The 12,516-nt window shown below is 45.5% G+C and overlaps 1 protein-coding gene across 2 annotated transcripts in view; it reads left to right on the top strand.

Annotated features, from left to right (window-relative positions):
* mpz (myelin protein zero) overlaps nucleotides 1-11,597 on the top strand; it is a 17,574-nt gene extending 5,977 nt beyond the window's left edge. Inside the window, exons 3-6 of one of the 2 annotated variants that reach the window (XM_063886388.1) lie at nucleotides 219-432; nucleotides 1,079-1,208; nucleotides 1,699-1,741; nucleotides 9,143-11,597. In XM_063886388.1, the coding sequence (XP_063742458.1) occupies nucleotides 219-432; nucleotides 1,079-1,208; nucleotides 1,699-1,741; nucleotides 9,143-9,154 (399 nt within the window). In that variant the 3' untranslated portion in view covers nucleotides 9,155-11,597. Of the gene's footprint in view, nucleotides 1-218; nucleotides 433-1,078; nucleotides 1,209-1,698; nucleotides 1,742-7,559; nucleotides 7,853-9,142 lie in introns of those variants that run through there. The other variant, XM_063886387.1, reaches the window with a different exon arrangement.
* Nucleotides 11,598-12,516: the final 919 nt, after the last annotated feature.

Raw genomic sequence — 12,516 nt, 5'->3', positions numbered from 1 at the left:
GCCAGCTGACCTATCCGAGCAGACTGGGCTCTGGTTTCAGACAGAGGGTGAAAAGAGGTGCTGCAGCACAGGCAGTATGAGAAAATAAAGAGCTTTTTGAACATTAAAGCATGGAGACAAGTCCCAGTAGAGACAAAACACAACATTCCGCTTTAAGATGCAAGTCATTAAATAACTGTCATGCATTTACAGTACAACATCCTCTTTGTCCTCCACAGATCTTCCACTACGGCGGTGGGGTTGCCTATGTGGACAACAAGGGCCCCTTCAGGGACCGGGTGGAGTTCGTGGGCAACCCGAGTCGCCGCGATGGCTCCATCCTGATCAAGAACCTGGACTACAACGACAACGGCACCTTCACCTGCGACGCCAAGAACCCCCCTGACATAGTGGGCCGGCCCTCCAGCGTGCGGCTGCTGGTGTTTGAGAAGGGTGAGACGAAATGCGATTCCCCAGAGTGTAAAGTTTAATGTCTGCCGTGTGTCACATCTGTGTCTGATCATCAGCCCTCCTCCCGAGCCCATATGGCGTATTCTGCTGAATTTTCTTCATCAGAAGCCAACTGTGGTTGTTGTAATCATCCCAAACTCTGGATTTTTATCTCAATTTCACTCAGACTCAAGTGATGACCGTGTTCAGATCACTTCCTGAGGATTCCTTGCGCCTCCCTTTAAATGAAATCAATTACAATTTTCCTTTATTTAGATTGCTATCACTGCCTCCCTCTCACTTCTCTCACCCTCCTTCTCCTTGGCTTCCCTTTCCCCTTTTTCCATCCCTTCCCCCCACCTACTTCCTGAATCCCTGCTCTCACCTCTATTCTACCTTATCTCCTTCTGTTCTTCTTCATCTTTCCTTCAACCTTTATTCGCTCTCCTTGTCTTCTCTACTTTCATCTCTCCCTTCTTGTTTTGTTTCTTCCTCTCCTGTCCATTCGTTCCCTCCTGTAACATATTTTCCTCTCCTGCTCTTGTTTACTGTTTCTCCTATCTTTCTTCTGAGCCCTTTTTTCTGTCACTATTCATCTCTTTTATCCTCATATTCTCTGCTTTCTCTTCAAACCTCCTTCTACCTACAGTGCCAATCCAGGCTGGAGTGATCACGGGCGCCATCATCGGAGTCGTGCTGGGCCTGCTGGTGCTCATCGTGGTCATCTACTACCTGATGAGGTTCCTGGTGGCGCGCCGTGTCTTCAGCCTCAGTGTCAGGTCAGTGCCCGGCCTGTGCCTGGCGTCGTGTTTGTGCTGCCAGGGGCTGGAGCTGAGGCCGGAGCCAATCCCTGGCACCGACACCTGCGTGGCCAAGCTGGCGTAGCTGCCATGCCACCAAATTGATTTGATTAGGCGTGTGAGCTTTCGGATTTGGAGTCAGCGAACTGGAAAGCGACGGATAATTATCTCTCATCTAGATTTAATCTAAAAAACAGTACTGCAAAGCAAGATGATTAAAAGTGGTGAAGCAGAAGTTTCAGAGTGGATTATCCACCACATCATGGAAAATAATGGATCCATCATCTGGGTTTTTACCTATCCCATTTTATGAGATCTCTAAGCCTTCATCACCTGGGGGTTTGTGTTGGAGACAGTAGATTGAGTTGATGCTCTCTTTATGATGGCTGCCAGGCAGTGCTGCCCTGTGACCACTGGAGGGAGAGATAGATTCGACATCCTGACATTGTCTTTCTTTTGTCCCCTCCAGCAAACATGGCAAGAAAAAGAAAGAGGGATCACAGGCGAGACAGGCAAGTTCCTTCCTCTCCTCCCTAAAACCATCCCCTCTTCCTCCTCCTCCTCTTCCTCTGTCTCCTCTCCTGACACGCTCCATCACACGAACACACCCAGTCAAACGACAACAAACGCAACAGCCTGCTTTGCTGTCACATTCAGGCGCTAAATAGTAAAATGATGTCCTTTTTGGAAAGATTACAATGGCGCTCAGTTAGGCTCAGGGAACGTGTTGTCAGAAGGAATATTCATCTATTCTGTTGCAGCGGCGCCGCATGAAAAGCACATATCCAAACATGACAGTGCATAACGGCACAGTTTCATAATCGCATTCCCCCTCCAATGCAAGCTCCGATATGTCCTCACACTTAGCCGGCTCCTCCTCAAAGAAACACATCAACAAACAAAATAACGTGTCATTCAAACTCTGCCCGGCGCCCGCTAATAACAGTGTTCAAGCTGTTAAAATTCTAGTGCCATCTCGGCGTTGGAGGTGCTTTCAAAGCCTCATGCTGTCCCTCCTCCTCTTCCTCTCTGGTGGCCCTCACCCCCTCCTTGAGCTCCCTCAGGGGGGCCGAGCAGCGAGTAAACATCCAGAGGGCAAAAATCCAACCTGCTACTGTGAAATGGCCGAGCGTTTCCATTGCTGCGTTGAATAGGATTGTGATTTGCTCACAGCGGCGGAGAGGGACGGGGAGATGCTGATTTCTCTCACTGGGAGTCAAATGAAAATCTCTAGGCCTATTATGGTCTGGGTTCTTATCAGTGGTTTTACGCTGCTGCGCGCCAAGGATTTGGGTTTGTTTTTTTTCCCTCCCTCCTCCTCCTTCTCTTCCTATTCCTCATGGGAGTGTGATAGCCTCAAGTGGTGGATTAATCAGACATTTTGGTGGCTTGTATTCCTTTGTAAATACAAGGCAGCGGGGCAAGTTGTGTTTGATTACTCTGTGGTGATGTGGGGGGGTTTGCGGGGGTGTATTGTAATCGACTGCACGCCTCGCCTGCTGATAATGGAAGAAAGGGAAGTCATGGGATTTCAGTTCAAGGCGTTTCCCCCCCCCCATCCCGAATCAGGAATCACCCTTTTGAAATGACAGCAGTGGAGATTTACTCAAGTACTTTTACTTGTAACAGAGTATTTCTACGTTTACTTAAAGGTCCCCTATTATGTGTCAGAAAATACAACCCTCCCTCTTTTCCTCCTTACCCACATCTCTAAAAACGGGGGAACAAACGAGCTGATCCAGATTTGCTTCGGTTATGACGTCATATCGGAAATGTGGGCTGGCTTTACACTGAACTCCAGGCAACATCCCGCCCACGTGACACGTCCCAACCTATCGTCCGCAATATACAGCGAGCTGAATCCCCTCCGCAGCACCTCTGTGTCTCTGTGCAGGATGTCTGCAGGAGGGACTTAGAGTTGTTGTTTATATAATACATATAATGTCTCTGTTCTAGAGGTAAACACTGAGAAGTGTTTCAGAAATAATGATGTGGTTTGGAACATAATATGGCGTTAATCACGGCAGCATTTAGACCTACTTCTCCCACCTCAGGAAAAGATAGGATGTTATCCGAGGATCAAAGGTGTTTTTGTGACAGCGTGTGATTTTAGCCGCAGGTATAAGCTAACGTAAAGACGGCTGTTGAGACTGCGCCATCTTGCCCTTGTGGCTCAACCCTGAAGGGTGACACCAGCGAGAGGCCTATCCTTCCTCCTATCACAACACTTGTTTTTCATCTCCCCCCAGCAGCTCCTCTTTCCCCCTTCCTCTGTCTTCTTCTTTCGTCGTATGATTGTCAGGTTACTCTGGAGTTGCAGTCAGTTGCTCTCAAGTGCCTCCGGCGGGTGACAGTGCATATATGAATAAATAACTTGCCGCCAAAAGGACACTGGGATATTTGACAATGTTGTCATTTACAGTTACTCCTCCTGCAAGTCTAGAAGAAAAATATCTGAGCTTGTTTTTTATTTTATATGATTTTCCTTCAGTTGATTCCTGCCTTGTAGCTACGGTGCACACACTGGGCTCGTGGGATGTTTACCCCGTGCTCATAAGTGGTTGTTTGATCAAATAGCCCTTATTAGGAAGCTCTGCTGACACAACACAATCTCGTATCAGCCCTCGCCGACGTCGTTACGCACTCTCTGCTCGGCTTGCACTACAAATCTCCAAAAGGGAGAGTGAGGGAGGGAGTAGGGGGGAGACAGAGAGACAAAGGAACCCTGTGGTGTGTGCTACTCCTCATTAGGTGGAGTTGTGGGAGAGGAGTTTACCCCACAGCCACACACATAGGGAAAGCTCACAGACACACACACACACACAGTACTGGAATGATAATTGAGTGCACTCTGTATCGATCTGCACACACACACACACACACACACACACACACACACACACACACACACACACACACACACACACACACACACACACACACACACACATACACATGAACAACCCTCCCATTCTTCTTTCCATCCCCCAATTGCCTCCCCCTTTCCCTTCACTCTCTCATTCACATTCCTTTCATCCGGTACCCAGTCTCCCTCCCTCCCTGTCTCCCAGTCTCCCAGTCTCCCTCCCTGTCTCCCTCTCTTCAGTCGCATCATCCTCCTCCTCTCCCTTCCTTTGACTCCCCTTTCTGACCATGAGAAAACATCTATCCGTCTGTAATTCCCCCCTTTCTACTTCCTCTCTCTCTCTCTCTCTCTCTCTCTCTCTCTCTCTCTGTCAGTCCTCCCCTCCTCATCTCCCCCCTCCCGTTTCCAGTTTCTCCCCCGTCCCTCCTCAGGTGTTCTTGGCTCTGATCAGCTTCGGTTCTGGACAGAAAAATCACTAGCTCTCACTCTCCATCTACCTCTCAATCTCCCTTCCCCACTGTCTCTCTTTAGTATGCAGCGGGGGACGCAGCCACTTACCTCCCCTATCTGCCTCCCCACTGTACCCACATTTCCTTTTGAAGTGTGTGTGCAGCGCCTGTAACGAGGGTGGCTCTGCATCCTTCCTAAGCAGTGTGTTTACCCCGTCATTAGCGTGGGAGCTCTGCAATACAGCAAAAAAAAGAACCTGAGCCTACCGTGGGATGCATAATGGTAAACAATACGATGATATATGAGAGAGTGTAAGTATGATCGAAGGTAACGACACCGTCGCTGCAGCGCTCTCCTCGATTGCCGTCTTATCAGAGTGCTTTGGCACAGTGCATAATTAAAGATAATACATTTTCTAATGCAATCAGCGGGGGATTATTAGTGGAAGCTCTGGCAGCTAGAAGCAGCCTCTAGTGGGTTTCTGTTTTCCACTGCTGACTAACCTGACCTGCATTAGAGGATCAGTCAGAGGTGGGAGGAGTAATCTAATCTTGCAATTGAGTAAAAGTAGAAGTACCAGAGTCTAGGAATACTCCGGTAAAGTACAAGTCCTCCATTCGGGATGTAACTCAAGTACTTAAGTATTCGCATCAAACTGTGCTTAAAGTAGTGACAGTAAAGTAGTCATTGTTGATTGGTCCATTTCAGAATAATATCTCTGATATGTTTCATAATGATTGATCATTAAAGTGTTCTCAGAGCTGGTAAAGGTGCAGCTAGTTTTAATGGCTCTGTGTACTGCAGGGTAGCTGCTGGATTTACTCCAGGTGAACTAAAGTCTGATTTAAGGGCTGATTATATTTACCATCATTCATCAAGTAAAAGTGGTGGAGTAAAAGTGCATGATTTACCTCTGAACTGTAGTGAAGTAGAAGAACAAAGAAGCATAAAATGGAAATACTCAAGTAAAGTACAAGTACCTCAAAATGCTACTTAAGTACAATACTTGAGTAAATCTACTTAGTTACTTTACATCAATGGTTTCAGTCTCTAAAACTCTTTACAACGGCCCGTAGCTTAACCTGTAGAAGAGTATTAAAAGTACTCAGCATGAAGACCTTGGTGACGTTGCATTAAGCTCCGTCCGAGCATTATTGTGATACCTCTCAACAGATTATCACTCTAATGCAGCTATCGTAAAGTTAAGTGTTACCATGACCTTATCTCTGATCCGTCCGCTTCCTCCTGATGGATCTGTTCTGAAATGAAGCTCTACTTCCTTCCTCCTCATCCTTTCACAGATTTCTTCTTAGACATGTTTTAGAGATTGCACGGAGAATGTACAGAATGAGTGGGAGTGAATGGGTTAACAATACAAGTGCTAGTTACATGAATGGAGGCTGAATTTGAGACTTTAAAAAGATATCATAGAGCCAGTAAAGCAGGTCCGTTCAAGGCTACAAGAATATGGCCTCTTTATTTGGCTGTTAACTTTAATTATTCAGTTAACAGCCCAGCTATATGGTTTGTAAGCAAATATTTCACTTTTACAGGAAGTTCCCCTCTGTAAATGTGATGGGGTGTAATGCATTGAAGTGCAGTTTTAATATTTGATGTAGAAAGTGTCTAAAATGAATAATGTTTCACCCGGTATAGATGAATGGTTTGATTTGCAGGACAGTGAGCGTAAAAAAAAGAACAGATTTTTCAAGAAAGGTCCTCAAGACATTCCACTCATTAAAAAATGATGCATTTAGACAATTTATGCACACAAACACTAGAGTGAAAGCCACAATCAAATAATCATTAGTATGACACGAAATCTGAGGTTAAAAAACATACTTTAAAGCAAGAGCAACCTTATTTAAATATGAGAAAGGAGGGATTTTAATAATTCAGATGAGGTTGTGAATGTTAAGGCTTGTGTTAAACCAGCAAACAGCCTTTTGATGACTATATTTCATTTAAATGTGTTGCAAGTCAAAACTACTCACTGAATTATAGTAATTTGAATAATATGTACACTAAAAATAAAGCTTTAATGTCTGCAAACTCGCCTTCTATTACCAGTTTTATCCAGCAATTCTTTAATTTGTAGATTACTTGCCACATAATTTTCCACTGTAATAAGAACAACACTAAAGCAGAATGAGAGGAACATTGATCAACAATTAGTAGATTTAAAGTTATCAGATAACATCACAAGTAGTCAATTCTACAGCTGCTCAATTAATGGAAATTTTGCTAAATCTGATATGCACTGGTGCAATATCTAAATTGCAGAAAGCGCAATATTATTGTTTCCTATATAAGGAAAAATATAGAAACGCATCTGAATGGTAGTTGAGGTGCAGATAAATCCCATCCTACAGGTAATTTTCTACAGACTTAATAAAAAGTGTGTGTGTGTGTGTGTGTGTGTGTGTGTGTGTGTGTGTGTGTGTGTGTGTGTGTGTGTGTGTGTGTGTGTGTGTGTGTGTGTGTGTGTGTGTGTGTGTGTGTGTGTGTGTGTGTGTGTGTGTGTGTGTGTGTTTGATCGATTGTCACTCAGTTGTCACAGGTGTTGTGGAGCCTGCCTGCCACTGTGTCCCATCCTAACGCATGGTTACCTGTTTTGTCACCCCCTTACAGCTCTGGACACCGCCCCCCCTCACTTGCTACCCCCTCCCCTAAAAAGGACTGTCTCTCTACCTCCTCACCCCTCTCCCTCTCCCTCCCTCTCTCTCTGTGTATCTGACTCTCCCCTCCTTCACCTAAATGTTTTTTTCTCTCCTCTTCACACAGCTCCGCCTGTTAACGCCATCTCTCATCCTCTCCACTTTAACTCACCCACCTCCCCCCTCCCCAGGGTGACCAGGTGCCAACATGTGGGACAAAGAGCAGTCCTGCACAGAGAGGGACACCTGGTCACCCCCTCCTCTCACTGTCTCTCTGTTTCCCTCACGCTCCTTTCCTCCTGAAGTGACTCTCCTCCCCTGTTCTCCCCCCGACCCCTTCTCCCTCCTCCCCCACAGGGCCCCGTGCCTCCCGCCGACCCCACCAAGGTGAAGGCGGCCGCCTCGGAAAAGAAGAAGCAGGAGTCACGCAAGGATAAGAAATAGGATACGGGGAGGGGCTGGGGCCGGATGCTGCTCCAGCCCGTTCACCTGTCACTGGCGAGGTCCAAGCCCAAGCAGCAGCAGCAGCAGAGAACCATAGCCAGAAAGACAGAGGGTGTGGGGGGAGGAGGGGAGGAGGGCAGGGTGCTGATGACCATTGATCTGGAGCTGACCCGCAGAAATGGGGAGGAGAAGCCCGCCGGTGATGCAGGGAGAGGGAGGTCCGCACTGCCTGGCTTCCTCTCCCGCCTCAGCAACCAGCTCACCTTCAAAAAGTAAAAGCCAATAGATGAGAGCAACACATCTACTTTCCCTCGAGGCCCCGTCCCTATTTTGGGAGAAAACGTTCACTGTCATTTGACGGCGATAAATACAGAAGTTTTAGCCAATTACGCTCAAAAGCATTAATAATACGGGGCTTTTTTTATTACAAGGAACCCAATTACAATAGTCAGTAAGCAAACAATTAAACAATGTAATTGGAGATCGATAGGGGATCGATGTCCGATCAGTCTGCTGTTGAACGAGTGGCAGGCAGCAGGCTTAACACTGGAACTGGTATTTAGATTAGATTAGATTCAACTTGATTGTTATCGCAAGTAGCTACTAAGCCATCCAAATGCATCCAACCAGAAGTGCAAAACAGCAGTAAACTACAGAGTGATGTCAACAGTATGTTCAATATGAACAGTATAAGGCAGTATAACCATTACAAACAGCAGTGTAGACAACTGAATACACTATAAATCAGGTCTACCTAAGTCAGTTTATCACAGACAGACTGTATTGTCATTTCTGAATTATAGTAAAGAACTCTGGATGCAATATTAGTAAATTTCACCAGGAATGGAGCTGCTCTCATCTATAGGGAGGCATTTGGGGGAGGGGGTGAGGGGGTCGTCGAGGATACGCGAGTGGGACGAGAACCACAAACCTACTTCACAACCTGAAGTCCCTGAATAAACGAGTCAAATCATATCCGCTCTTGTCACAGGCTAGTGACTCAAGCTCTACGGGCCGAGATCTGAGATGCGGTGATAGTCTCTTACACCAGCCGGCACCCCCCCACCCCCACCCCCCTCCCTCCCATTCCTTTGTCAGGTCATAAGATATGCCATTTGAAGCGAGACCCTACGACGGCCAGGGTTTGATAACAAAATCTAAAAAAGGCTGCTCCCTGGGTTTTCTGGTTCCTTTCATTGTGATCCTATCCGCCGAGAGAAAAAAAAGCTTTCTCCTAGTGCGTCCGATACGCATCACGAGTCCCGAGCTGCGGGGACAAGCCAATTTGCTTTTTTCCGGAGGCGACCTGTCAAACTAACTTTCTCCCCTTTACGCTGATCTCCATTCTCTTCCCTCTCCAATCCCATCTCTTCCTCTTTCACTGTGAATTTTCTTGTTAATTCCAATGATAGAATTGATTTATATGCTAACTGCTCTATCCTGTTTCTCTTTCACTTCCCTTCCCTCTTTTTCTTCTTCTTTTCTCTCTCCTGTAGATAAAGGTCTGACTTCTCCATGACTGCCTCCATTCCTCTAGTCTGCTCCCTCCTTTTCTGCTCAGCCTGATGCAACCCCCATTATTTCCCATTATCTCTTCTCTTTCAAGACAGCACTGGCTATAAGAATAGTCCCACTACATCAGTGGCCACGAGTGTCAAATATTTTTTTACAACGGCTGATTAGAGAGCCTGTATGCACTCATTGGGCAAACTGTAAAACTGTTTAAGGCCTAACAACGCACATAACTTCCTTAAGAGGAGCCCGAAAGACATAGCTCTGTGTTTAAGGCCCCCTGAATCTTTCCCCCCTTTAGTGTTTACGACTCAATCACACACCAATGTGAGTGCACTTCAGATAAAGAAAAAGAGAGACGGAGAAGGAGTGGAGTGTGATAGCGGGAGAGAGAAATATGATTCCTGCTCTCAGCCCCGGCGTAGATAGAGGTTCAAGCCCTCGAGCTTGGGGTGATTCAATCCTCTCACATTTGAGCTAATGGAGGTTGTCGCCGTGTCCCCCGCCCTGGCTAAAGGCGGCTATTTCTGGACCTATAAGAGCGTAAGGGCTTACTGTAACAGCTGCACATTTTTCAGCCAGCAGGGGAGGGGGGGGGGGGTGGAGAGAAGAAAGAAGTGTTGTTTGTGTCTGCTGTTGACTCGACGGGCGGCGACTGACAACCTGAAATGACGTCACGACCCGGAGGGCTGGCGGTTGTCTCATGAGTCTGACAAAAAGGCTTACCAGGAAGAGGTGCAGCTTCTACGCGCTCAGAGTTATTTTAGGTCCACTTAATCCTCTCGCACGTTTCTCCTCGCCAACCCAGGGCTAATTATCTTAGCACTTGCTGGTAACAAGATATCTCTCCCTCCAATCTCCCTCCCGGCCTCCTGTGCCGTCTTCCCTCCTTTTGTTATTCTCTCTTCATCTCCGCTCCCATCTTTGGGATTCATCTCCTCCCTCCAATCCCCCTGTTTCGTTCTCTCTGTCCTTACGTCTTTGGCTTCCTTTATCTCTTCCTCTTCCTGTCGTCTTAAGTGACTCTGCACTGCATTATTCCCCGCGCAGGAAAAAGACCTATACACAATCCACTCCTCTCTTTAAGCCTCTCCTTATCTGACTGCCAGGCCTACAGCTCAATGCTCTGCTCCTCTTCCTTCTCTCTTCTGCCCTTCTTCTTCCTCCTCCACGTCCTTCTTCTTCTCTTTTTTAAACTCGTTGACGGACATATCTCTCCCGTCCCTCCGGCTTACCAAATGATCGACGAACACCCTCTCACTTGCCCTTCAAAACGCCACCTCCCCCAGAGGCATATCCCCATGCCAGTCCGCCTTCTTCTTCCTCCATTCCTTCACTGTGTTGTTTCTGCTGGTTCAAACGTCAAAACACTCCTCCTCTGACCCTTTACTGGCAAAGGACAGAAGGACAAAATCCACCTTTAGTTCTCTCTGAGGACACCAAACAGAAACTTATAATCTAGCTATAGCTCTCCTTCGGTCGCAAATAGGACGCGTTTTATGTATATGTGTGTCTAGTTAAGAGTTTTAAAAGTGAGATTTGATATAAAGCAGTCATAAAGTAGGTCACCCTAAGTAAAGCAAATGTAGGCATTGTTTCCATGTGTACCAGAAAACACACGGAGAACTTGTTTATCGAGGCGGGGAAGAAATGTAATTGTATTCAATGGAATATGTTGCTATATTTCTGACCTTGTGTGTTATGGAAGGTGCTGTGTGGCTGTCTCTCTGGTGTACGTTTTATTTCGAGGCGAGCGAGAAGATGAGGGGTGGATAATGGTTTCGGTTAGCCTCAGATTCAGCAAGATGTGGCTGGGGAGGAAAAAAAAGGGGAGGAAGGTGCTTGCTGTGGGAGAAAGCTGGAGAGGAAGAGACTTATCAGGCGTGTTAAGGCAAGCCAAAAATCCATATGTATCACCATGGATCGTCTTCTCTTACCCCCAGAGCTTTCTTTTAAAGGTGCTCCTTCCCCAACCCTGAGCCAAAGATGGATTGCGATCTGCGTGCTTGATATGCAGGGTGGATAGTGTAGACTTGAATGTTCCTTTAAAATTCATAACGGCAAAAAGGTGCTAAAATCCACATATTTATAACTGGAGATCTGTTTCACTAGTCGCTGTTTAACTGTCCAGTTGTTAGTCCGAATGTTTTTCAGCAGCCACACAGACACCTGACATAAGACCAGCCGCATTAAAATGCCTTTTAAAAATGTTTTATATGTATTATGAACTGCATTAGTCTTATTGCACAATAACCTTCCTTTATATAAAAAGACTGGAGCTTCTTATGTTTTTTTTTTACATTTGTTTTAATGCTTGTGATAACTCCAGAGCACTAACAACTTTTGATGACTCTGTCTGTATAATATGTTGTAAAGAGAACGTAAATAAAAATTAAAGCCCGAGCGCAGCTGTTATCAACAGAAGACAAAGTAAACCCAGCTGAAAATGTCTGCAGTCTTCTTTTTCTTCAGCTTCAAGTCCCATGCATTGTGTTAATCTGTCACGAATGTCTCTGCCAAGACACAGTTTCATCAACTTTTCAAAAGAAGAAAGTCTTTCCCAAAAGGAAATACCCAGCATTTGAAATATTTAAAAACTCTGATGGATGGCTTGAAAGCAAAACTCATCATGGAATAGCACCAGTCTTATTAGGCTATCCAAAGATATTTGCATACACAATAAGAACAATTTTAGACGAGGTTATCTGGAGGTACTGAATGCTGAACAATGACCACAAGGTGCTTTTCTTTTTACTTCAAAAGGAATTCAGTTTTGATATTAATAAATATTAAAGCTTCATCATGAGGAGGAAAACGGTGTCACCTCACCATGCCCTTTGCTACCCAACTACCACAAAGTAATAATGATGAACGGAAAATAAATGCTCGGTGACCAGTCATAACCTTTCCACATTTTATGGGGTTACGAAATGAGGTATAATCTTTAGAGAGGCTTAATTTTTTCTGACTGCACTGGCAGACTAGGTTCAGTGAGAATACATAACCTTTATACTAAATGCTCTGCTTCATATTCCGACAGATACATGAATCACGGTGCAACCGGTATTTAGAGAGAGGATGGCGTGCCACTTTAGATGCTGCCCTATGAAGCCACCAGTTAACATGAGGTATAATTTGTATGTATTTACAGCACCTTCACAAGAAAGATTGACATTTTGGGAGGTGTACATGTTTGCTCTGTTGTTTAGAGCAGATACAAATATTAATAATACCTACGTCTCGGTGTTGAGTAATGAATAGAGACTATTAGCAAAGCATAAAGACTGGAGGAAAGGAAAAATAGGCCACCTGGTTTACTTAAAATATTTAAAAATATGCATAGCAGCACACCTTAAAC

Source organism: Eleginops maclovinus, chromosome 6 (assembly GCF_036324505.1).
Source record: "Eleginops maclovinus isolate JMC-PN-2008 ecotype Puerto Natales chromosome 6, JC_Emac_rtc_rv5, whole genome shotgun sequence".
Taxonomy (NCBI): domain Eukaryota; kingdom Metazoa; phylum Chordata; class Actinopteri; order Perciformes; family Eleginopidae; genus Eleginops; species Eleginops maclovinus.
This window is presented reverse-complemented; position numbering and strand designations above follow the sequence as displayed.